Consider the following 23,740-nt stretch of genomic DNA (forward strand, 5'->3'; position numbering starts at 1 on the left):
ATCACGATTGGAAAGCATCACTAATGTGCCGGGGCCAGAGAAGAAGCGAGGTGGTAGTAGTGAGAGGAAGGAGCTGCCAAGCACTGAGGAGCTGAAAAGCTGCCGGTGAAAGCACAACAGTACTGAAAAGCACACTGTAAATAAAGACTCGCCTCACACTGCCGAGTGCGGGTCATTCCTGCTACGATCATAAACGTTAACTTTTCTGTTAGAGCCAACAGTGAGGTCAGCTTTAAAATGCAGGCAGCGACCGGTGAGTGCATCTTTTTGTTAGCATAACTAATACCGCACTGTCCCATAATGCTCTTCTTCTACATTAGATTATTTAGATGTGTTAGGGTAGAGCAGCACAATAACTAGGCTTATTAGTAGTTTCTTGAATATATTTTAACTTCACAATCTGTAATCAAATGACCTAAACCATTTTCTAAAATGAATAATGATAATAATTTAATGTTAAATACTTATTTTGTATTTATTAGTTAGTTAACATATCAAGATATGACTTGTTACTTGTGCTGTTGCAGAATGGGGTCAAAATCTTCCCCATGGTACTGAAAATGGTATCGAGTATTTAGTGTCTTCCTTTGTATCTGTATTTACTTTAAAACTCGAGTATCGTGACAACAATAACCAGTGCTCCTATTTTGTTTGTGTTTCCTTTGTAATTAACTACATTTCATTATCATAAGGTGGAGTGGTAGCAACATTGGGTTTCTCTGAGCTATAAAATTAGGGACCAGTTATTCTCCTCAGCTAGATACCAGATGTTATATTTAAGCTTCGACTTCTCAAAAAATAAAAAATAAAAAGCTCTTCAGCACCTACATCATATAAATATATTATTAACTGTTCTTATTATTTCCAAAAACAGCTCAGGCACAAATTCAATCTAATAGAAAATGATATATGGAGATAAGAATATAAAGCCATTTAAAACAGTATTGGTCCAAACTGACATAAACTACAGTACAGTGATACTGCCACTGATTTTCAGGTATACTGTGCTGTGAGGTATTATCACCACATTACTCAGCATTTATGCTGAAACTATGGATGAGCAAACAGGCTCAAAATTATATCACGATATTTCAAAGACATTTGTGATAATGATATTTATGAATGCAGAAAGAAAACACACACACAACATTTTATTGGTGACTGCAGCTTGCAGGCAAACATACTGACGCGGTTCGAGGCTGGTAGCGGCTCTGGTTGAGCCATAGCTCAAGCTTGTAAAGTCAAGTTAAAACTGGCAGTTAACTTCCAATTCACACACAGTATAGCTGTCACTTGAGAACGCACCATGTCAGAAACAAAATAATTTTTCATCCTCAGAAAGCAGGGGATGAATATACAAAGTTATCACAGATTTCCAAGTGTCAAGGACTGGAGTGTGAAGTAAAAAAGGAATTCAAAGAAAGCCACACGGTAAAGAACAAGCCTGCCAGGGGTAGGAAACAAAAGATTTTAAAGACCCTGGATTTGGATTTCAGTAAAGCAAACAAACATGATATTACTAAATATCATCAACAGGCTAAATGAACTTCTGTATCCTTAGATGAGTGAAATAAATTAGCAAACAAACCAACAAACTAAATGATTTTACTATTGCCAAATCAAAGCAATCTGTTGGTAATAATGGTGCCACTCTGCGTGGTTTGAATTATATATATCTAGACTCTAATTTGTCCATGTAAATGGTCTTCCTAACTCACTAAGGTTAATTATGGAGCTCCACAAGCTTCCATGCTAGGACCACTTCTATTTAGATTACACACTGTTTTTCAGGCTTCCCTTAGAGTTACGTATTATCTGCATAGCAATGAAAATGTGTGCTCTCCCTCAACACGACACATATTAAAACATTCCTGCAGTTTAACAGCAGAAATGTCTTAAAAGGTTAAAGGCCCGATGACTTCAGTGACACTGTGAGGGCTCCTGAAATCATTGTTGACTAGGACATGTTCTTCAGTGTTCACATTAATGCACAAATAGGAGACACACCAATTAGTTAAACTGCAGAAATGTCTTTAAGACGTAAAGGCCTGACCTCCCATTTTCTCCTTCTAAATTCAGATAAAACTCAGGTTATTCTACTTGGCCCTTAAATTCTCAGAAATATGGTATCGAACCAGATGCTTACTCTGGGTGGCATTACCTTGGCCTCCAGTAACACAGTGAGAAATCTTGGAGCCATTTTTGACCAGGCTATGTCCTTCAGTGCACATATTAAACAAATATATGGGACTGCTTTCTTGCATTGGCACAATAGCTCTAAAATTAGAAACATTCTGTCTCAGAATGATGGAGAGAAACTAGTTCATGCACTTATTACTTCTAGGCTTGACTACTCCAACTCATTATCATCAGGTTATCCTAACAACCCCTTGAAAGGTCCTTCAGCTGATCCAAATTGCTTAAAGGCCTCCTTTACCACCTTGTGAACACATCACTACTTTCCATCCACTGTTTCCTCTAATAATAATAATAATGCATTTTATTTGAGGGCGCCTTTCAGAAACCCAAGGTCACCTTACAAAAACAAAATCAATAAAAGGAACAGTAGTCATAAAATACATAAAATAAGTTAAAATTACAAAACAGAGCTTGACAACAGATAAATTCAGCATTAAAGCAAATAAGCCAGTTTAAACAGATGTGTTTTGAGCTGTGTCTTAAATACGGAGAGGGAGTCAATATTTCTTAGTGCAGGAGGAAGAGAGTTCCAGAGCCGAGGAGCAGAGCGACTGAAAGCTCTGTTCCCCATAGTAATAAGGTGTGAGGACGGAACAGTAAGATGAATAGCAGATGATGATCTGAGAGGGCGGGAAACAGTGGTGATATGGAGCAGCTCACACAAATATGAAGGAGCAGATTTATGGACACACTTGTATGTAAGAAGTAAGATTTTAAAATTTATCCTGGCTTCTACGGGAAACCAGTGAAGCTGCTGAAGAACTGGGGTAATATGAGCTCTTAACGGAGTGCAAGTTATGACCCGAGCTGCAGAATTTTGAAGAAGTTGGAGTTTATGAAGGGACCTTTCAGGGAGACCAAATAGGAGGGAATTACAGTAATCAATACGGGACGTAATAAGACTATGGACAAGGATGGCAGCAGCATGGGGAGTAAGGAAGGGACGGAGTCGGTTAATATTATGTAAATAGTAGTAAGCAGACCAGGTTATGTAATTAATGTGAGACTAGAATGAAAGAGTATTATCAACTATGACACCCAAACTCTTAACCTGAGGGGAGGGAAGGGTGGGAGAACTTTCAATGTTAATGGAAAAGCTGTGGGATTTGGTTAAGATAGATGGTGTACCAACAAGTAAAACTTCAGTTTTATTACTGTTGAGTTTGAGAAAATTGGAGGAGAACCAGGGTCTAATCTCAATAAGACAGTTTGAGAGGGAGGTAGGTGGGAGGGATGAATTGGGTTTAGAAAGGTAGAGCTGGGTGTCATCGGCATAACAGTGAAAATTTATATTGTATTTTCGGAATATATATATACCAAGAGGGAGCATATAAATAATAAATAAAAGAGGCCCTAATACTGAACCCTGGGGCACACCAGCAGAAACAGGATAGAGTTGAAGAATGGGATTTAAATTGGATAAACTGAGTGCGGTCTGAGAGATAGGAGGTAAACCAGGTAAGCGGGGTGTGACTAATACCAATGGAAGCTCACCGGTTCAGGAGAATATTGTGAGAAATGGTATCAAACGCCGCACTAAGATCAAGAAGGATGAGGATGGATAGGAGACCAGAATCAGCTGCCATCAGAAGGTCATTGGTAATCCTTGACAGAGCAGTTTCTGTGCTATGATTGGGGCGGAAACCAGATTGAAATGGTTCATAGAGATTATGGTCATTGAGATGTGAATGAAGCTGGGCGGCGACAACTTTTTCAAGAATTTTTGAAATAAAGGGGAGATTTGATATAGGGCGAAGATTATCAAAGTTATTGGGGTCTGCACCAGGCTTTTTGAGAGTTGGGATAACAGAAGCCTTTTTCAGTGCTTCAGGAACAATCCCAGTGTTCAGGGAGGAATGAATAATACTGGTTATGAGAGGTGCTAAAGAGGGAAGACAGGCTTTAACTAACACAGTAGGGAGAGGGTCAAGTTGACAGGTGGATGACTTAGATTTTTTAATGAGATTAGACACATCAGTTATGGAGGGAACAGTAAAGCTTGAAAATAACTGACAGGAAGACAGTGGGGGAACCGGGAAGTCTACTTCAGAGTCAGGAGCTCCTAAAGAGTTAAGTTGACAGTGAATATCTGAGATTTTACAAGTGAAAAAAGAGATAAGAGAGTTGCAAAAATCAACAGAATACATGTGGGAGGGGAATGTGTCTGGAGGTTTTGTAATTTTACTGAACAATTTACTGAATAGAGGGACCTGGAGTTACCTTCATTAGAACTAATTAAACCAGAGTAGTAAGCAGATTTGGCTGAGGCAATGCAGTCCTTATAGAACAGAACATGATCATTGTGCATTTCTTTATGTACAGTAAGTCCGGTTTTCTTGAATAGACGTTCGAGTTGGCGTTCTTTAGCTTTAAGGTGACGCAATGAGACAGTTCGATGTTTAAGGGGAGCAAATATGTTAAGAAGGTTATGAAGGTTGACATTATAATGGCAAACGAGTTCATGAGGGGTTGAGGAGCAGTGGATAGATGGAAGGTCATGGACGGCAGATGAAAAAACAGCTGGGTTAATGTTACTAATCTTCCTAAAAGTGATATTACGAGAGATACAGGTTTTGGAAGCGCTTATGTTTGCATCAAAAGAAATAAACATATGATCAGACTGGGGAAACAATGTGGCTTTACAATGGGTGGGGGTAATGCCAGAACAACAGACCAAATCCAGGATATGACCATTAGAATGGGTAGGAAATTTTATGTACTGTAGAAGCCCAAAACTTTCCAGGCAGGAGGTAAAATCTCTGGAAAGAAAGAGGGATTTTATCATTGTCCATATGAATATTGAAGTCACCAGCAATGATCAGATTTGGAGAAAGTACAGTGAAATGAGTGAGAAGAGCAGAAAATTCATTTAAAAACTCCTTGTTTGGCTTAGGTGGCCGATAAACAGTACATATGATGGTGGGGGTAGATCCAGGGAGCTGCAGTGCAATGTATTCAAATGGATGGGAGGGAGGGGCAGAGACAGGGAGCACTTTCCAGTGCCTCCGGTGAATTATCGCGAGACCTCCGCCCCTCCCCGAGACGCGAGGTTGACAGGTGTAAACAAACTCAGATGGAGTGGAGTCATTGAGAGAAACAAAGTCATTGGGCTGTTGCCATGTTTCAGTCAAGCAAAGAAAGTCCAACTTACAATCACAGAGGAGATCATGGACGAGATGTCCCTTACCAGTGAGAGAGCGGAGGTTTAATAGACCAAACTTGATGCTGGAGTTACCATGCTGGACAGGAGGCTTAGTCGATCTAGCCAGGTGGGCCAGCACATTGTGGTCGACAGCCCGGTCAGTCTTGCGGGGAGGACAACGAGTTTTTCACCAGATGGACAATATTGAGTTAGTGTCACTGATATTGAACTTCCGCCGAAGCCCTCGGTGGATATACCTGTGGCGGGGCTGGAAGGCGATGTCCGGGTAGAAGTATAGAGCCACAGGTGGAGAGACAGCCAGGCAAAAATGGAGCCGCAAAAGATCCGTAGCAGAGTACTGGAGAAGAGCTGTCGCCGGGTGATGAATGATGGATAAAAAAACCCAGGTGAGCACGAGCCACACCAACACCCTGTGGAGCCGCATCTTAATCAGGGCCGAGCACTGAACACAAACGGAAGGACCGAACAACCAGCTGACAGCTGCAGCGCAAGCAATAGGAGCCCGCAAATGTTGCGAAAACAAGTCAAAACAGGGTTGCGCCTTAGATACTTGGTTCACATTGTCGTCAGCAACTGAAAAAAAATTATAATAAAAATAGTAATAGTAATAATAATAACCGGTGAGCAGCGGCAGCCAAGCGCGGCAGCGTTCACTCGACCGGAAGCCACATCTATGTTTTGCCTGTCATATGGAGCAGGTGGTAGAGTCGTGCTTGTTTGAGATATTTGTTTTCATTTGGGTCACAAGTCACCAGCTGCTAATATCATCTTGACTGTAGTTTAACACTAAAGTTTTACCTTTTTGACACGACTGACTGCGTATGTCCACAATTCCCCCCAAAAATCCAATATAACGTGAGTGACGTGGAATCGTTTGTTTTACTTTATATTGTGAGCTGTTTGGTGAAAGACATTCACATTTTCTTAGAGACAAAGTGTTCCCTATATTAACAAAAAAAACATTTTTTATTACTCACGTTCACTGAAGTGGGAGCTAGAATCAATTTTCCAGACTATTTGTCCTTTGTGAGATCCATTGATGCCTCGGTTCTTGTAGTCCAGAAAGTTCTCCGATAACGTCTCATCTGGAAAGAGAGATGAATGAGAGCTCAAACCATACTGCACGTCCAAGCTTCTGAATTTCTTTCTGTAATGTATTGGCAACAAAATAAAATGATAGCTGAAACTACTGGTATTCACTTATACAACTGGACAAGTGGAAATCCTTTGCTTTGAGATAAAGTAAACTCTGGTTTTACATATCAGGACATGATTATTTGGCCCTTAGCACATCTGAAAATTAAATAAGCGCTTTATGTATGAATGTACCGGTCTGTTGTATCGTTGTGGAGAAATGTTGGCCCACTATTGATTTTAAACAATGCTTAAGTAGTTTTAGGTTTCTGATCCTTCGCTTACGTACGGCTCTCCCGTGGTCTTGCTGCGTCATTTTAACAACACCACCATGTCCACCACGAACTCTTCTGTGTACCAGAAGGTTTCCCAAAGTGTTACTTTATTTAAGTTACAGCCCACTAAAGGTGGTTATACAAGATACTGAATCATAGGGTGTAAATAATTTTTCACTCACTGCTTCTGCATTTGGCTTAGTGTTTATTAAATAAATAATTTATGATATAATAATACAACAATTATTTCTTCTAACATAACAGCTCATGTGCTGTTGCTCATCTCGGGTTGTATTTACCTCATTTTAAGACCTGCCTGATATGTAAAACCTTGGAATTAACTGGGTGTACTTTGTTTTTAATGTGACTGTATGTTTGCAGATATTGCCTATCTAGAACAGACTACCTGATGCATGACATGCCTGCTTGAATGAAAATCTATATCACAGACTTCAGAGCTATCAGCTTTTTCAGAGAAGAGCACTGAAGTTACATTGTTGCTTTGTGTCTTAAAGCTTCATTAGCAAGCCTACATGTTACCATTAGTCAAACAATAACATAAATACATACAGAAAAGTAAGTAAGGTAAATGACTACAAGTGGTTTGTGCATGCTGTAATATCCAGTTTCTAACTAACCACTTGTGCTCTCTATTTACACACATCTTTGATTTATTTTCCACCTCTGGGACTTATGCTGCCATTTTTAAACAAAGACAAATGGCACTAAAATCATGACGTGATAACCATCACAGCAGAGGACAGCAAACCAGAGTAGCATACTGTACAAAAACAAATAAGATTTTTTTAACACTACTTTCAGAGTCAATATATTTAAAACTCTAAAATCTCAAAGCACGTGACATCTTACCAACTAAATACATCCCAATCCAGTCTCCAGCATCCACTTCTTCCTTGATGTCCCATGTGATCACCAGGTCTTCGGACTGGCCTATGATGTAGTGGGAAGAGCTGATGGTAAGAGTGGAACGTGCATCTGGAGAGACCAGATCAGTGTCGCTGGTGGAGCGTGACAGTCCCAACATAAAAGCATCCTGGTTCAGGCCATTGACAGTAAAGGACTCAGGGCCATAGCTGTGCCGAACCGCATCCTTACAGCGCTGGCGGGTCTGGCTGCTGCGAGTTGGGGATGCCATGGCCGCCAAGCCCAGGAACCGATTTTGGTACAAGTTCTGCAACGACATACACAGAAAGAAGCTTTTAGCAGAATCAAAGCTACAAAAACACGAAGTACCTACAGTGGTTGAAAATTTGTGGCCTCTTTAAAATGTAAAAGTGCATTTTCATATACAATATAACTTTATTTGACCGGCTTTTGTAAAAACAAAATAAAAAATAGAAATCTGTCAAAAACTTGTTTAAAACAATAAAGTGACTGAATTCACATTTTTATACACATTTTGATCACTATGGTGGTCAGTGCTCTCTCTTATGCTGCAGCTTGGTGGACACCAAAACAAAAAATATCCTCAATATCAACTCGATCACACAGTTGCACAACAATGCAATGATGATGCGCTGATAACAGAAAACGGTCATGTATTTTAATGTTGTCTGATGACTGACGTCAAACACAGATCTTCTTCCAGCTAGAAGCAGAGCAGCTTGTGTTTGCTAACACAGCAATATTCTGTTAATCGTTTAGCAGATTGTTTTTTAACTGTGACCAACAGCTGAAATGCAAGCTACTAAATCAGTGTTAAATCAGCCTGCCAGTCATCCTGTGCCACTGTAGGGACGCACCACTGCCTCTGCTCTTCTAATTTGACACTTCCAATCGAAAAAACAATCATGGAATTTACCTTCACCTTATTATTATGTGTGTATAGTCTGTGCTTTATCTCTTAGTTATAGTAAGTCTGTGTGCCCTAAGTTAATATGCTGATGTGTCAGCTTGTGGGTCCCATTTGAACACTGACAGTGAGCCAGTTAGATGATGACACAGTTTTTGTAATTCTGTCTCTGTACTGAAGCTCTTAACAGTTTTTAACAAAAGCATGGCATTCAATTCAATTCAATTCAATTTTATTTATATAGCGCAACAACAGTCACAATCACAACAACAGTCGCCTCAAGGCGCTTTATATTGTACAGCAGATCCTACAGTAATGGTAGGATCACAGTAGAAATTACAGCCATTCTGAGATATATAACCACATTTTCAGAGTCTCAACAGGAATTGGTCAACTGATGTACAAGCTGTTTCATGGTCAGGTCTATTAGGTCTCTGCCTATTATTCCTTGGCAGCCACACAAATAAAATATATGTAGGGCACTCTGAATGTTCAACTTGGATGTGTCAGGTTTTCACCGAGGCCATCAATATGCTGAAAAAATAAAAATAAACCTATCAGAGAGAAAGCAAAAACTGGCCAGTGCTTTCTTTCTGTTGTATCACTTACATCCAGCAACACCAAAAGGCCTGGAAGACTCAGAACAAAACTTATGTGGGCGATACCAGAATTCTTTTCTTGATTAAGAAAAATAACTTGATGTCCAAAGTGTACAATCAAGAGACAGAGAGGGTTACAAGAATGGCAAACCACTAGTTACCCTCGGCAACTGGAAGAGCCTGCAAAGTTCTACAAAAAATTAACTTGCGCCAGAATGATGGGAAGAAAACAGCATGGAGGAGGAAAGGCACAACTCGTGATCTTCAGCATACCATGACATCTATCAAACATGGTGGAGACATGGGCACACTCATCATTCTTTGTATTTACTTGGTTTATTTTTGTCTCATATTAGAATTTTTGGATGATCTGAAACATTTCAGTTTGACAGACTGTACATTCACTTGACTGTAGAGAGGTGGTGCTGAAGGTTCTATGATGTCTTTTATATTTGTGAAAGCCAAGGCCTATTAACTTTTTGTTAGTATGATTAACTACAACTTTGCCAGCATAAAAAGGATTTGTTTGACAGCACTCACTGTCAATACAACGGAAAAGTCCAAGGAGCTCAGTGAAGAGCTATGAACGAGGATTGCAGATTTACACAAGTTGTGAATGTCTCTTAGAGCCATTTCTAAGCAACTCCAGATTCCAAGATCATCAGTCCAAACAACTGTATGAGAGTACAAGTTATTTGGATGTGTCACCGCTTTGCCAAAGTCTGCAAGAAGACCCTCAGATTAGTTAGGGTGTTCAGGAACAACTCAGGTCAACTGACATGAACTTAAAGCTGCTGCAACACTAGTCTCACTGTTGACAGTGAAGCCAGTTTTACATTATTATGGACAGAGGGTGCTGACCAAAATAACATGAAAACGTCTATCGTTTCATTTTACGCTATTGTTTGTGTCGTGGTGTCGCAAAATAAACTGTTTACGGCAATATTTTTTCATCGTTTTGATGGACACTGTAGTTGCCATATTAATTTTTTAAAGTTCTCTCTTTATCTTATATTTAAAACAGACAGGCGACTGTTTTCACGCGTTGCCGTTAGGAACAACGGTGGTAAACCCAGCCGCCGTCCTCTTCTTTATTTTCCACATAAACCTTTCACAATAAAGCTTAAGATCCTGTTGAGATTTTTCAAAATAAACTGAAATGATGACAAACAGAAGGACCGGTCAAAACAATACGAGGACCTTATTTCTAAACGAGGGGCTAGCATGGACATGGTTCTGAAAAGTCTGACACGGACCAGAAAACTGTACTATGCAAATTATGAAGGAAACCGGTCCCCACCCCAGACTCAAACACGACAAACCTCTTCTACCACCTACGCAAGGATCACGTGAAAGAGTAATCAAAGAGAGTTTAGGGAGGAGAAGCAAAAAAAGAGCCGTCAGGTGCTCAAAATCAACCTTAGACTCAAACATTAGAACAGGCCTTTCCCCACAGCACGCCGTGTAATAAATACGCACAAAGAAAATGGCCATTACAAACTTGTATCTAAAAATATGTGGTTTCATGCACTGGTGAAAACACTCGACTCGCAGTACAGGTAAAAGCCAGAAAAATAATTCATATGGACTCTACCAATTTGAAAAACTGCCTGTACCGGACTCCAAGTGAGACCACAGGATGCTTTGACACTGCTGACGTCAGCGGATACAGCCCAAGGTTCAAAAGATGACAACATTGTTGAGAAATTGGGGAATTGATTATTTAAAGTTCAGGAAAGAAGCAGAGCAGCATGCACTGACTAAAGTAACTGACCTTGATTACAACTCACTGCCCACTCTATCGACACAGTACTGTACTTCATGTGAACAAAGGTGTACCGTTTAAAGAATAAGCAGACCAAAATTAGGTGCCAGTTTTGTTTTTGTTCTCCTTTCTTTACATTTGAATGTTTCTACCCAATAACTGAAAACTGTTTGTTTGTATACAAAAAACTGATGCCGTGTAGAGGTAGTTTTTTTTCTTGTACTATGACTACTTTATTTCTTTGGAACTGACCAAAGTTTTAAGTTTTCAGTTTGTGAGTGTTGTTCTGTAGCACTTTAAGCTGTAAGTCGAGTCAATTAAGGTTTTAGTTTATCATATATAGCTATGGTATTTATTTAAAATACAGTTGTGGAGTTTTTACAGTTTACAAATAAGATTTTTTTTTATCGTCCAACCAGTGTGTGTGTGTGTGTGTGTGTGTGTGTGTGTGTGTGTGTGTGTGTGTGTGTGTGTGTGTAAAATTTGCAGCAGCTTTCGTAAATGCACAACAGAAGCTGGGTGGAGGTACACATACAAAGAAGCTGGAGAGTGATTGCAGGAAGGAGGGGGCACTGACCTTGAAACTACAGAGCTGCATCAGCATAATGACCAGTCAACCCAAAGCAGACCAAAACCTGAGGGAAGTGGGAGGAGAACGGTGGGGTGTTACAAACCACAGAAACAAAAAGCAGAAGCAGTGAATGCAGAGGAGAAAGTGAAGTAGGGTGTTAGGGGGGGAAACATCATCATCATCTTTTCATACTTCATCTTTATCAGATAAAAATATGAATACTTCAAGAAAAGAAGCACAGATGGAGAAACAAGTGGAAACAGAGACATGGAGAACACACAAATATAGCACAGATAGAACAGACAAATAGACTCAACACAGTTACAACACATACAACAAAAATCACTTTTCATGTGCATCTGCAGATGTTCACATGGTCAGTGTTCCTGCAGGGGAGAAGCAACCCTACAAAAATTAACAAGAAGTCTCTGAATGTTGTTTTCTGTGAATTCATCACAACCTGAAAATATGAAACTTCAATAAAAAATAAATATCAGTAAAAGAATAGATAGGATGAAGACTAACTATTATGGGATGACTGGGCAGTAGCTGTGTCACTCTACGTAACCAAGGGTTAACGGACTAGCAAAAAAGTGCCACGGATCCTCGCTCTCCACACAGCCCCAGGCCTACTATCACTGTGTTATATAAGCAAACAGCCACCCTGGCTCATAAAATGTCCCGAGGCACTGAGGGAAACACACCATTAGTGTTACAATATACACAATAACTTGCAGTTTCAAGCAAAACGTAGCATTACTTCCACATGTGGGGCAACAGCGGAAAAAGTGTTGATTTGTAGAAGCAAAACACTAATATATGCTCATTTGTTCAGCCTTGAAGAGAGCATTTTCTGAGTTTTCTGAGATTCTGAGAAGTTCTGGACTATTTTGTTGTTTTTTCTACCTCTGCTATGGAAGTTACGATTTTGGTTTGGATTTTCCATAAATGTCTGTCTGTAAAGGTGAAAGCTCAGAAAGTTTAGAAAGAAAACATTGTAGAGGTGTAGATTGGGCTCAACAATCCATTAAAATGTAAACATAATTTCCTCTGGGATTAAAAAAGTATTCTGATTATGAAATTTGGCTTACATCTTAATGACCTTGAAGACTGTGGCCTACAACGTAAGATTAGCCTTACTCAGGGCAGATACACATGGAGACACAAAAAAAAAGGAAAGAAGAGAAATAACAATTTAACATAAACCAGTGACACACCCCTGATCACCCCTGGCAGGGCCTCCTTGGATGAGGGTGTCTAGTCATAATGGCCGAAACACCCGATGAATACTGACGATGTGTCCCAAATTTTAATAAGATAATCTAGATCACATCTCTAATCACTAAACCTAACCGAAAAATTGCAGATTAGCTTGGGTAAAAGACCGAAAGTTGAGGCACACAACGATGTGTCCCGTTGGTAAAGTTTCTGGGCTGCCTTTCCTCATAACAGCCATCCCTCAAGATTCTCTCCATTTAAAGCAATGCATTATCAGGGACTATAACATCTAGTCCTTTTACTGAATCATGTATTAGTTGAACATTGACAAAAAGTCTTGTAACCATTATTCTAACAAATGTTGTGTACAGCCAAAATATAGAAAGTAATGCATAAGGATTTAAAATATAATTCCATATTCCACCGCTAACATCTCCTCTAAGGTCACCAGATTGATCTGAAGGGCAAAGTGCTAATAATGCCATATACAGCTATTTAAAACTTACTGCCACTTTTTATATTGACAACAGAGAGTAATACAGGGAATGATATGTGGCCATTCTAAATATCATGATATGTTATTCTGACTTTGTTATGTACATCAGAGTAACAGGTTCTAACCATTTAAATACATAACAATTTGAATACATGCGCACTGTTCTGAATAAATATACATTCTGAGGGTGAAATACTTTTTTTTAAATTTGATATTTATTATTAAACATTTTCACCTTAATAAAAAAAATGTATTTAAAAAAAATAATTGTATTGAAATTTATGTCAGATATATTAAAATTGGTTTCGATTATCTCTTTTATTATCTCCAGTATCCTTTTGTTTCTTGTCTAGTATTTGTCTTTGTTTTAAGTGTTTCTGTCAAGTTCTCTTAGACTCTTTTGCCTTATTTTTAGTTTACCCCCCAGTGTCTCCTAGATTTAGTTCAGGTGTGTGTAGGTCCCCAGGTGTCTCCACCTAAGGCCCACCCTAAACAACACCCTGATCTGATGGCAATAATTTATGAAATAAACAATCAGATGTGACACCAGCTATGAAACCATCAACTAAGCAGCAAAGTATTTGCGTAGGTGACAGGTTATTTTCCCATTGACTTATACACAACCAAACTTTATTATGCAAGCACAAGAGCTGCCTCCCTGCAAGTTTGCAAAATGTCTGCATTCCCACAAGCACACCCAGCAGAGCCCCTTAAAAGGAGAATGAATCCAATTAAACCATGTCTTCTTCCTGCCCTACGACAGAACTTTGCCAATCAAGTACCAGAGACTAACCCCCAACATGTAATTAGGAACAATTCAACCCTCACCCTAAAGTATTTCCGTGCTTCTGTGTTTATTATTAGCCCAACAATAGCTCCAAAGATAGCCATGCAATGGCATATCATTTTATGTAACTAGTCGAATTTCAGTAACTCTCCAAAATCTGGCTTGAATTTCGCCTCTAAGTCTACAATGTCACAGTCATAAAGCCGGGACTATGCGCAGGATTTTTCACTGTGAGCTCAGCCCCTAGTTCCACTGTAACATCCTCACTTAGCTAGAGGAGGAAACTTACCGCAAATAATCAGAGCTGGTGTTGGCAAGCAGGAAAAACATCACGTAGGCACCTTTTCTGGAACACCAACATAAACTTTGCTCACCAGCTGGACCACTTGCCAGATTTGCCTCCCTGCAACTTTGTCCATTTGCCAAAAATGAAAAGCAAATTGAAGGATTACTCTCTGGCCAGACTGCAGAGTATCTATGAGAAGCAGAAGACCAAGAGATGTAACAGGACTACTACAGACTGACCTACTACAGGAAAAGCAGCTATGCTAAAAACGGCCCAGAGGTTAAAGAATGGGAGACAAAAATTTGAATAAGACAGAATATGATTGAGCCTGCAGCAAGAGTTTAATTTTCTTCCATTAATCAGGATAAACAACAAATCTTTAAATGCACTTGTTCTATTTCTGTGACTAAACACAATACAGTAAAAGTTTATGTACTCAAGGACAGTCTGACATCTGCGACTGGAGAGTCAGGTCATATCTGCACGTCAGTGTGAATGAAAAAATGATCAATATTACATCCCAACACACTGATACCTTATGTTCATATTTTCTTACTCACCCTTCTATTTTCTAACAGCCTGACTAACAGTTAAAGATACACTGAGTACACACTCACTGACTACATATGCATCAAAAAACAATGCTCATGTGTGACACACATATGCAAATAAGAGAGAAGACAAAAACTATACAGTCACATTCAAATCCCTACAGTGCTCATTAGTTTCATAGCTACACATCAGTACAGTGCCATAGCTAGCTACACTAAGGCAAAACTCTCCTAGGAAATGTTCCCACTTGTACTTCCTGCTTATTCTTACATTTGCACAATTAACTGGTATAATCACATTCAGTCCAGTATGGGAGAGATTTGGAAGCCTTTACTGTGATAGCACTACAACAGAGAGCTCCCTGACCAATATAAGCACATGAGAGCAACATGGACTTAACATAATGATTTTCATAAACACGTTTCATGAGTTTCATGAACACAGTATTGCAAAACACAGTGTACTACAGAACTAGTATTAATCTGAGTGATGACCTGACTATCATCAGGAATGTGGTCACTTAGTAGAGTCTTCACTTCATCTCAAAACTGGCCATTGGCTATGGTTAGGATTGGATTTTGTATTAGGCTCATAATAAATAGTCACTTTCGAATGAAGTTTCATTCATACAATCAAATATTCTTTCAGCACAGCTTGTAACACTAACTGAACCCAAACCCATTAATTTTGTAACAGCGCTAAATTTGACCCCCCCACCCACTGGTGCTTTTAAACTAAGACTGGACCATTTGCTAATGTACCCGTCGATCTTATTGGTCCCTGTAAATAATGTACTGTAGACCTATAAACAGAATCAAAGCAAATTGCTAAAACGACTTAATACAAAGTAACAATCCGCTCAATTCTGAATCAGAAACATGACCTGTGCTCTTGGTAAAACCTAATAACAAACCGAATATCAATACTTCTATTTGTACTTTAAACAGATCGAGAGCAGATTGCTGATGCAGTGAAGTCTTAGGCTATACCATCAATGCGGAGCTCTAATGGTTTTCCCAGCAATGTCAAGCAGTTGCTGGGGAAAAGGACATTTTGAACTTGGTTTAAATATAATGTAATGTTTTTATTTTTAAAAGTAAGTTGGAGTTACTCCATCAAATTACTCTATCATTTAACAGAACTACACACAGTACAATACAGGAGAAAAGATCTGCAGATTGATTACAACATTGCAGTGTCAGTCTAGTGTGTTTGGTGTTGATGTATGTCTTTTGTTGGAGATCATTTTATGTACTGTAGCCAATAACAGTTGAGAATAGGAAAAAACCTAAAGTGTACTGAAATGATACAAGAGGTCCTGCCCAGAGAAGGTTAGACTCCTGTTGTTCTCCCATGTATTTGGGACACACAAACATTGAGTGTATCTGCTACAATATACAGTACAAAAACTTTGAGAACTACAATAGAGTTCCCATAATGCTTAAAGGTGTACACAAACTCCAGTGAGTAAGTCCATGCAACTTCAGTTCTGTTATTTAACTGTCAAGCAGCAGTTTTAGATGCGGATTGAATATTTTGACTGATACTGTTTGCATGTAATGAAACTTGCAGATACTAGTTCTTCCTGTTAAGATCTGTTTGTGTCCCTACATTTCCATTCTGCAGAATAACGCCTTCCACATGAGTGTTTCTTGCACACAAAGCTGGTAAGCTGGCAAAGTAAATTTAGCTTTTGTTTCGTTTTGTTTTTTATTGTTCTTGAGTTTTTGTCTGTGGGATTAAAAATTCAATGGAAAGACAGCTTAATGAAACTGAGGTCTACCACAATACTGACCACAGTTTAATTTCTTAAGGAAAAACACTTTTAGGCCATAAACAGCATGCTATGTTTGCCCTGATGCTGTGTGTGCAGTAGTGTTATCCAAGAAGTAAAAGAAAGAAAAAAACGGGTTGTGAGATACTAAAAATCATAACAGCATGTCGATTTATAATAGTCTTAATACCAACAATAGTCTTCTCAGGCTGTGCCATATCTCATCATCTGTGATAATACTGGTTTAAATTGTTGCATGGTATGAAAATGTCATACTGCAATCACTTCTATAGCAACGCCATGCACTTTCTATAGTGCACGCAGCAGCAACAAGACAAGCCGGGATATATCTGAGAGCAAGAGCCACATGTCAGCCTCCGATGAGTCGAAAAAGACAGCTACTTCAAAAACCTCCAATAAAGCGCATTAATTAGCAAGATATTGTTCCCATTAAAGGTGGAAACAACACACAACTGAGCTACAGACGAGGACACACTAACAGCTGGTGATGTTCGATATAAATGTAAACAAATAACTCCACCAAGTGTGGCAGGAGCACTCGCAATCTGCACTCCATTAGACAGAAAAAGTCAAGAATGAATGGAATTTACTAACGTAGTCACATGTAAAAAAGGACCTCTTTAGGCAGCTGCTTAAAAAGTTGGACCAAGACACAACATATTTGATATTATATTATATTGTGCAAATGACCCTACAAAGTGGTGGCAACAAAGTCAAGCAGCACAACGAACCTCCCAAAGCATTCCTCATAAAGGAGTTTGAGAGGTCAGTAAAGCTCCAGTTTCACACTAAATTAAAGAGTTCTCATAAATGCTAACGTGGTTGGCATGTTTTTTGCACTACGTCAGACATCTTAAATGGTGCTGTTACCGTGTGTTATTCTAATCTTTTCCCATTTTTTTAATAACAGCATTTTTTGCTCTGTTTTCCCCAGTGGCATTGCAAATGGTATTAAGTAGTGGTGCACCGGATCAAAAATCTCACGGTTTTAAGTCACGGATCGGATCAATTTTCGGATCAGCAAAAAAGAAAAAAAGAAATTTTTTTAACATTTACTTATTAACTTTTTAAGTATTTTTTGCCTGTTAAAAACATTCAACTCAAGACTTATTCCACGCAATTATATAAAAACTAATTAAGGTGCAATATAGGGCAGTACAGGGCTTTATATCTACCACTCCGCTGTGATATAATGAGCGGTCACGTAGCTTTCCGTTGACCTGGAGGTCCACCCGTTTGTAGTTGGGCAACAGAAGATGCCTGGGACAGTTCAGCCATAACTTTAATCTTCTCCTGCTCATACATGCCTGGGTACGATCTTGCCACTAAAGCAGACGCGCATCATAGCGTGGCTCAAGCACGTTCATCATAGTTTAAACCCCTTGTTTTGCACAACAGAATACGGCCTCCCGTCTGCAGCTAAACACCCCAACAGCTTCTGTAATAGCTTTAGCCCGGTCGGATTGGGCAGCAAAGGGCTGCTTAAATGCTGCAAACTCCTCTGCTCCTCTACTTGGACTGCTAGCGCTGGCCATAACTATCGCTTGACAGACCCACCACGTGCACCATACACATACTTTTTTCTTCTTTATCGAATCTTCGGATCACGTGCGTGCCGAACCGTGGAGTGGGATCGGTTCGGATTACGGATCAACCGTGATCCGTTGCACCACTAGTATTAAGTATCTTTTTTTCCCTTGGTTTCAGCACAGGCTTTAAAACTCTAGTGTGGAGGATCAGATTGGGTCTGTTGTGCTAAAAGTGGTAAAGTAGCGCAAGTTATTTAAGAGGATGAGTCTGGGGTCCTCCCTCTGTAGACACTTAACACAGCCCATTTTGATGCACAAAATCAAATTAACTTTCCTGGGAATAAAGAAGAATTAATTCCTTCCATATTTTATTTAGATGAGAAAAGTCATTAAAATCAAATTATCTCTCAGCATTATTTGAATCGTTCAATATTAAAATATCCACAATTTAGCCATGATAAAATTATAAAAGGGATGTTAAAGGACTGAAACAAAAAAACTGCTATTATGCCACATCATTAGGAATAAAGACCAATGGCATACTCTGCTTCTTATAATGTCCCAGTAAACTTGATAAACATGTTGTACAGTTGTCGCTACTGTCTAAATCAAACCAAGTGACACAAAGCAGTGACTGCTAACAAACACACACAAAACTGAAAACACTGAAAATCTTTACCAGTCCCCAACTACACACAATTCAATTGCAGATGTTGTTTTTGTTTAAAGCTTGCAATACTAGGACAATCATATTAGAGACAGAAATAATCCATGATCAAACAATTTCCACTTTATTAATCAAGTTAGTTGGTTGCAGCAGTTGCTGTCATCATGCAGTAAATGGCCACTTTATGATAGCTTGCACACTTTTTTCTCTCACTTGAAAGGTTAAACAGCTAGAAAACAGTGTAAGTGTTGCTTACGTTGAGTTTTTTTGTATTGTGAGCTTTGATACTCACCAAACTATAATAAGTGCTGGTAGAGCTTCTGACTGCGTACAACTTTTCTCTGCAAAACTCACTAAAAAGAAACCTTTAAACTACCTTTAGTCCTTTAAACGTCTTGAATGAAAAAAGCTACAGGCTACACTTCTCATGCAGTGATAGTCTTCTATCAAGTACACTTTTATTACTGGAAATCTGCCTCTTCTGTTTCTTGCATATACATTTAAGCAGTGTCTTTTAACAGGCTGAAGTATGAAATGATTACATTACAGCTAAGTGGCAGAAGCTGCTGCACTTATCCTAAATTATTCCATTTTTCATATTTCTTTTTAAACTATTGTTTGGCTTATTTACAGTATTCCTGCTTGCTTAGATCAATTTTTATGTTGTCATTTATTCTGCTGAAAAACTGTCAGGTGTCAGGACATAATGTTAGGCAGCCAGCTGTGGCAGGAACATCATGGTAGTTTTAATTATTATATATCATTACCTGATCACTTTGAGGAGTTATCCACTCAACAGCATTTTCCCATATTGGGTGTTGTTTTGATTGTATCCGAGTTGCCATGACAGTTAGCATGAGCAGACAAAGACATGTTTAACCTGCTCTTGCTACAGTAACTGTGTTGCTCCTCTTTCTGTACATGTTGACCTGACTTGGCCTCTCTCCAGCCAAACAGAAAATGTTGCACTTCTATTTGCTTTGACAGAATTCTCTCAATAAATCTGACTTTCTTCTTGCCAGTGTAACTAATATGTTTTTACATATGCAATCCACAATGATGCTGAATTATGTAAAGATAATGCAACATTCAGCTGATTGGATCAGAACTTGTGTTACATTTAATTATGAATAAAGAAAATCTGGGTAAAGTGCTTAATTTTTTTTTATTTTCACTATGAGATTATTCTGTCTTGTGTTTTAAATCAAATGAGTGTTTCACCTTAGCCAAAAGTCACTCATTGTTTAGTTCTGTTGGAACAAAACAACAAAGTTTTCATCTACCTGGTGTATCCAAATGTAATCTCACAAGTGAAGATCTATAAAGCCAAAATGCATGGAAGAGAATTCATTTGAAAACAATTAATTTCAGGTTTCTGAAACTACACTTGGTTCGCATGAAACCTAACCCTACCCCCAAGTAGTTCAACATCCACCTGGTGAATGTTAATATTAACTAACAATCAAAATAAATAACTGAGAAATAATTATGATTGTGCTTTTTTCAATAATCAGAGACCCCAATCAAACAGAAGAATGGATTGGTTAAGCAGGGATTTCCCTTAAAATAACAAAGTGCTTTTCTGGTTTATCATGCTTTAAATCTGACAATCCATTAGAAAAATCCTTTTCACTTGAGCCTGCTTGATTAACATTTCTTAGCATAAGAAGGTGAACCACTCAAAGAAAACAGTGCTTGTCAATTTCAAATTGCTTATCGTTTTACTTATTGCAATGCCCACAGAAAGATAAACATAAAAAGCTTATCTTCAGAGCTCAGGTCACAAAGATGTGCTCAAACCTCTTAGGCTTTCTAGTAGAAACATTATTCAGCCCTGTGTGACTTACAGTGGAGTGGGTGATACATGAAAACATCAGGGTCTGGTTCTCATATTCATCATAAACAACCTGAGTTCACCTCTGGTGATAGCCAACCACTGCAGACTTGCATGCAGTTAAAGGAACTATGAACATCATTGACATTATACAACAAAAATACTGCATATATGAGAATATCCACCATTAATTAGTACCAACCATACCTATGTGCATAATTATGAATATGTTAAAAATAGCTGGTGGCAAATCAGTGGCATCCATTCAGAAGCGGAACAGAAAACCCAGCAAAAAATAGGTTTGCCCTATTGATACTGGAAGATCTGAGTTCATAGTAAGAACCAAATGGTAGTGTGCAATACCTAGTAAACGTTGCCTTTTCCCCATTGTTACAGGGATTTATGTGGGTCACAATTTACTCAGCAGCTTGACAGCTAGACAAACACCATCACTGGTGATATGCATCCCTTCGTGGCTATACCTTTTCTATTATTATTATTATTATCATGTCTCCAAAGAACAGAAGCAAAAAAAAAGGAAATACACAGATCATGTGTGGCTCCAGTATTTAAGAGGATTTTGTGGATGGGAATCCTCGCACAAAGACCGGAGGGGGTAAGCCTTTCTCTTGTATAGCCTGCTCGTGGTACATTACAAATAAGGAGGAAGAACTCAGTGCGACGCTGTAGGGCCCCGACATCTTCAGCGCCAATACATTCACGCCAAACATCATTCAAGAAATTAATTAATTTAATGCAGCGCTGCTTACCAGAGAAGGGCAAGGTTTTCACTGAAACATGGCTTAATGTCTTCATACAGCAGTCGCCACCCTTCAATTCGGCACGTGTAATACAGCTGACACAGTCTCAATTTAGATGTTTTATTACACAAAATAACAACTTTAAAGGATGTTACGCCCTTGCAGCAATAGAAAATTAAGCTACTGGGGAAACACGTTTGGCTTTAAAGTAAACCGCCTCTGAAAAGGCACTCTGTCTAAATGCTGCGGCTATGTACTTGATATTTTTGCTGACGTTATGTACTGTTACAATAAATCACTCACTGTTTAAACAATTCAGCGTAACGTTTCCTCCACACGGAAGAGAATGACATAAATGCGGGTTACCGAACGCTGGGCCCGCTGCTGGAGACTGGCAGGATATGACACTACATCAACGTTAAGGCAACAATGGAGGCGACCTACCTGGGATAAAATAACCTGCCGGTGGATCATTCTCCAAAGGTAAGGGTGGGAATTCAAAGAGGTACACGCTTGCTAATTTCCATCGAGCTCCATTTCGTAGGCAAAGTGCAGTAGGAGTGTACACAAACGGCGTGGTGAGTCAGGGCCGATGAGGCACGCGAAAGAGGCTTCAGTCACATCCTTCACTCTTTCTCTGGACCAAAGTAAAGCTAGCAGCAACCGCGAGCACGTCCCAGGATGCGGCCAAAACACGCCGTCAGAAAACCGAATACCGCGAAGTTTTTGGTCAGTATTTTCCGAACTCAGCTTATCTGATATAATGAAATGTGACGTAATACTTTGTGTGGAAATCTATTCTATCCCAAATATTATTTTCTTACAGTTTGTTGCATGACAATGTAAGAATGCGATTTCCGGTGGAACTTCCGGTCGTTTGAGGCGAATTTCTCGAGCTTCACTGAGCTGGGTACCAGTGTCTCTCAGCCAATCCGAAAGCGGGTTTTCTGCCTCGCGTGCGCTACCTCCTCATCTCTACTCCCTCCGCTCATGTACCTAGTTACGCGCACGCGATAGCAAGCGCTCGCATTACTCCCACCGCCAAAACAACAGAAGCTAAAGACGGAAAGACGAAAGAAAAGCTGGAACTTAGTTCAAGCAGGAAATGCGACTCCGTCCCAGGCAACCGTGTTCGCATTGTCGATGCTGTGCCTGCAGAACAGACATTTTCGTATGTATATGAATACAGGTTGAGGATGAGTACAAGTGAAAGCTGGAAATCCCGTATTTCTGAAAATGTTTTCGTGTAAAGCAGTGTCGCTTTCAAGCTGCCAGCTAGTGACTACAGCTCCGGTTACCTAGGTGAGCCGTTAACGTATTTACTAGCAGGTAGTATGTCAATCAGCAGTATTCTTTGCTTTCATTTATGGCCACTTCAGTCTTTTCAGCGAACGTTTATCAAGTGTCACCATTTGTCACTTAAATTTGCCAAATACAATTCTCTTTCTGTCTCCCTGAGCCACACACTTCCAGTGTTGACCTGGCAACCAGACACCATTGATAAAGCCGCAGGTGAAGTGGGCAGGACGTCATAAACTCTCAGGGGAGCCACCGAAGGCACTACCAATGAAAGTGTAATGCAGTGGAGTCTTTCTGTGCAGATAAACAGCCCCAAAGCATAATGTTTCCACCTCCATGCTTGGACTGTGGGGATGATGGGTTTTTTTGGTCATACTCTGCATTTTTCTTCCTCCAAACATGGACGGTTCAATCAGAAAGCTAGATTTAGTTTTCATCAGACTGCAGCACTCTCTTCCAAGCCTTCTCTGAATCAGTTAGCTGTTCATTGGCAAACTTAAGGATGAGCTCGTACTCATGAAACAAGATCTTGCAGGGAGATCCGGACTGAGGGTGATTAATGGTCATTTTTTATTTCTTCCATTTCTGAATAATCGCACCAACAGTGGTCACCTTCTCATCAAGTGTTTTTTGCTGATGGTCTTGTTGTCCACCTCAGCCTCGTGAGGGTCTCCAATCTTGTTCCTGACATCCTTTGACATCTCTTTGGTCTTGCCCATGGTGGTGGAGATGTTGGACTGGAAAAAATGGATTTGTGTTATAGATATAACAAATTGACATCAGGAGTATTTGTAACTGATTGACTGATCGTAATCTGTGTGCCATGTGGGCTCACAGCAAGTCTGTGGGAGCCAGAATTCTCAGTGGTTTGTAGAAGATCAAATACTTATTTCACTCAGTGACGTGCAAATTAATTTAGAATTTCATGTATTTTCCTTTCTAGACCTTTTGGTTGTTTTTCTGTCTCTCTCCATTAAAGTGAAACTACTGTAAAAAT

At 39.4% G+C, this 23,740-nt stretch overlaps 1 protein-coding gene across 2 annotated transcripts in view; it reads right to left on the reverse strand.

The window, feature by feature from the left end:
- Window positions 1–22,210, reverse strand: part of hecw1a (HECT, C2 and WW domain containing E3 ubiquitin protein ligase 1a) — a 97,758-nt gene extending 75,548 nt beyond the window's left edge. Inside the window, exons 1-4 of one of the 2 annotated variants that reach the window (XM_080864540.1) lie at window positions 21,889–22,210; window positions 11,526–11,583; window positions 7,642–7,963; window positions 6,340–6,447 (exon numbers count right to left, since the gene is read on the reverse strand). In XM_080864540.1, the coding sequence (XP_080720666.1) occupies window positions 6,340–6,447; window positions 7,642–7,963; window positions 11,526–11,552 (457 nt within the window). In that variant the 5' untranslated portion in view covers window positions 11,553–11,583; window positions 21,889–22,210. The remainder of the gene's footprint in view (window positions 1–6,339; window positions 6,448–7,641; window positions 7,964–11,525; window positions 11,584–21,888) is intronic. The other variant, XM_080864539.1, reaches the window with a different exon arrangement.
- Window positions 22,211–23,740: the final 1,530 nt, after the last annotated feature.

Source organism: Rhamphochromis sp. 'chilingali', assembly GCF_963969265.1.
Source record: "Rhamphochromis sp. 'chilingali' genome assembly, chromosome: 18".
NCBI lineage: Eukaryota > Metazoa > Chordata > Actinopteri > Cichliformes > Cichlidae > Rhamphochromis > Rhamphochromis sp. 'chilingali'.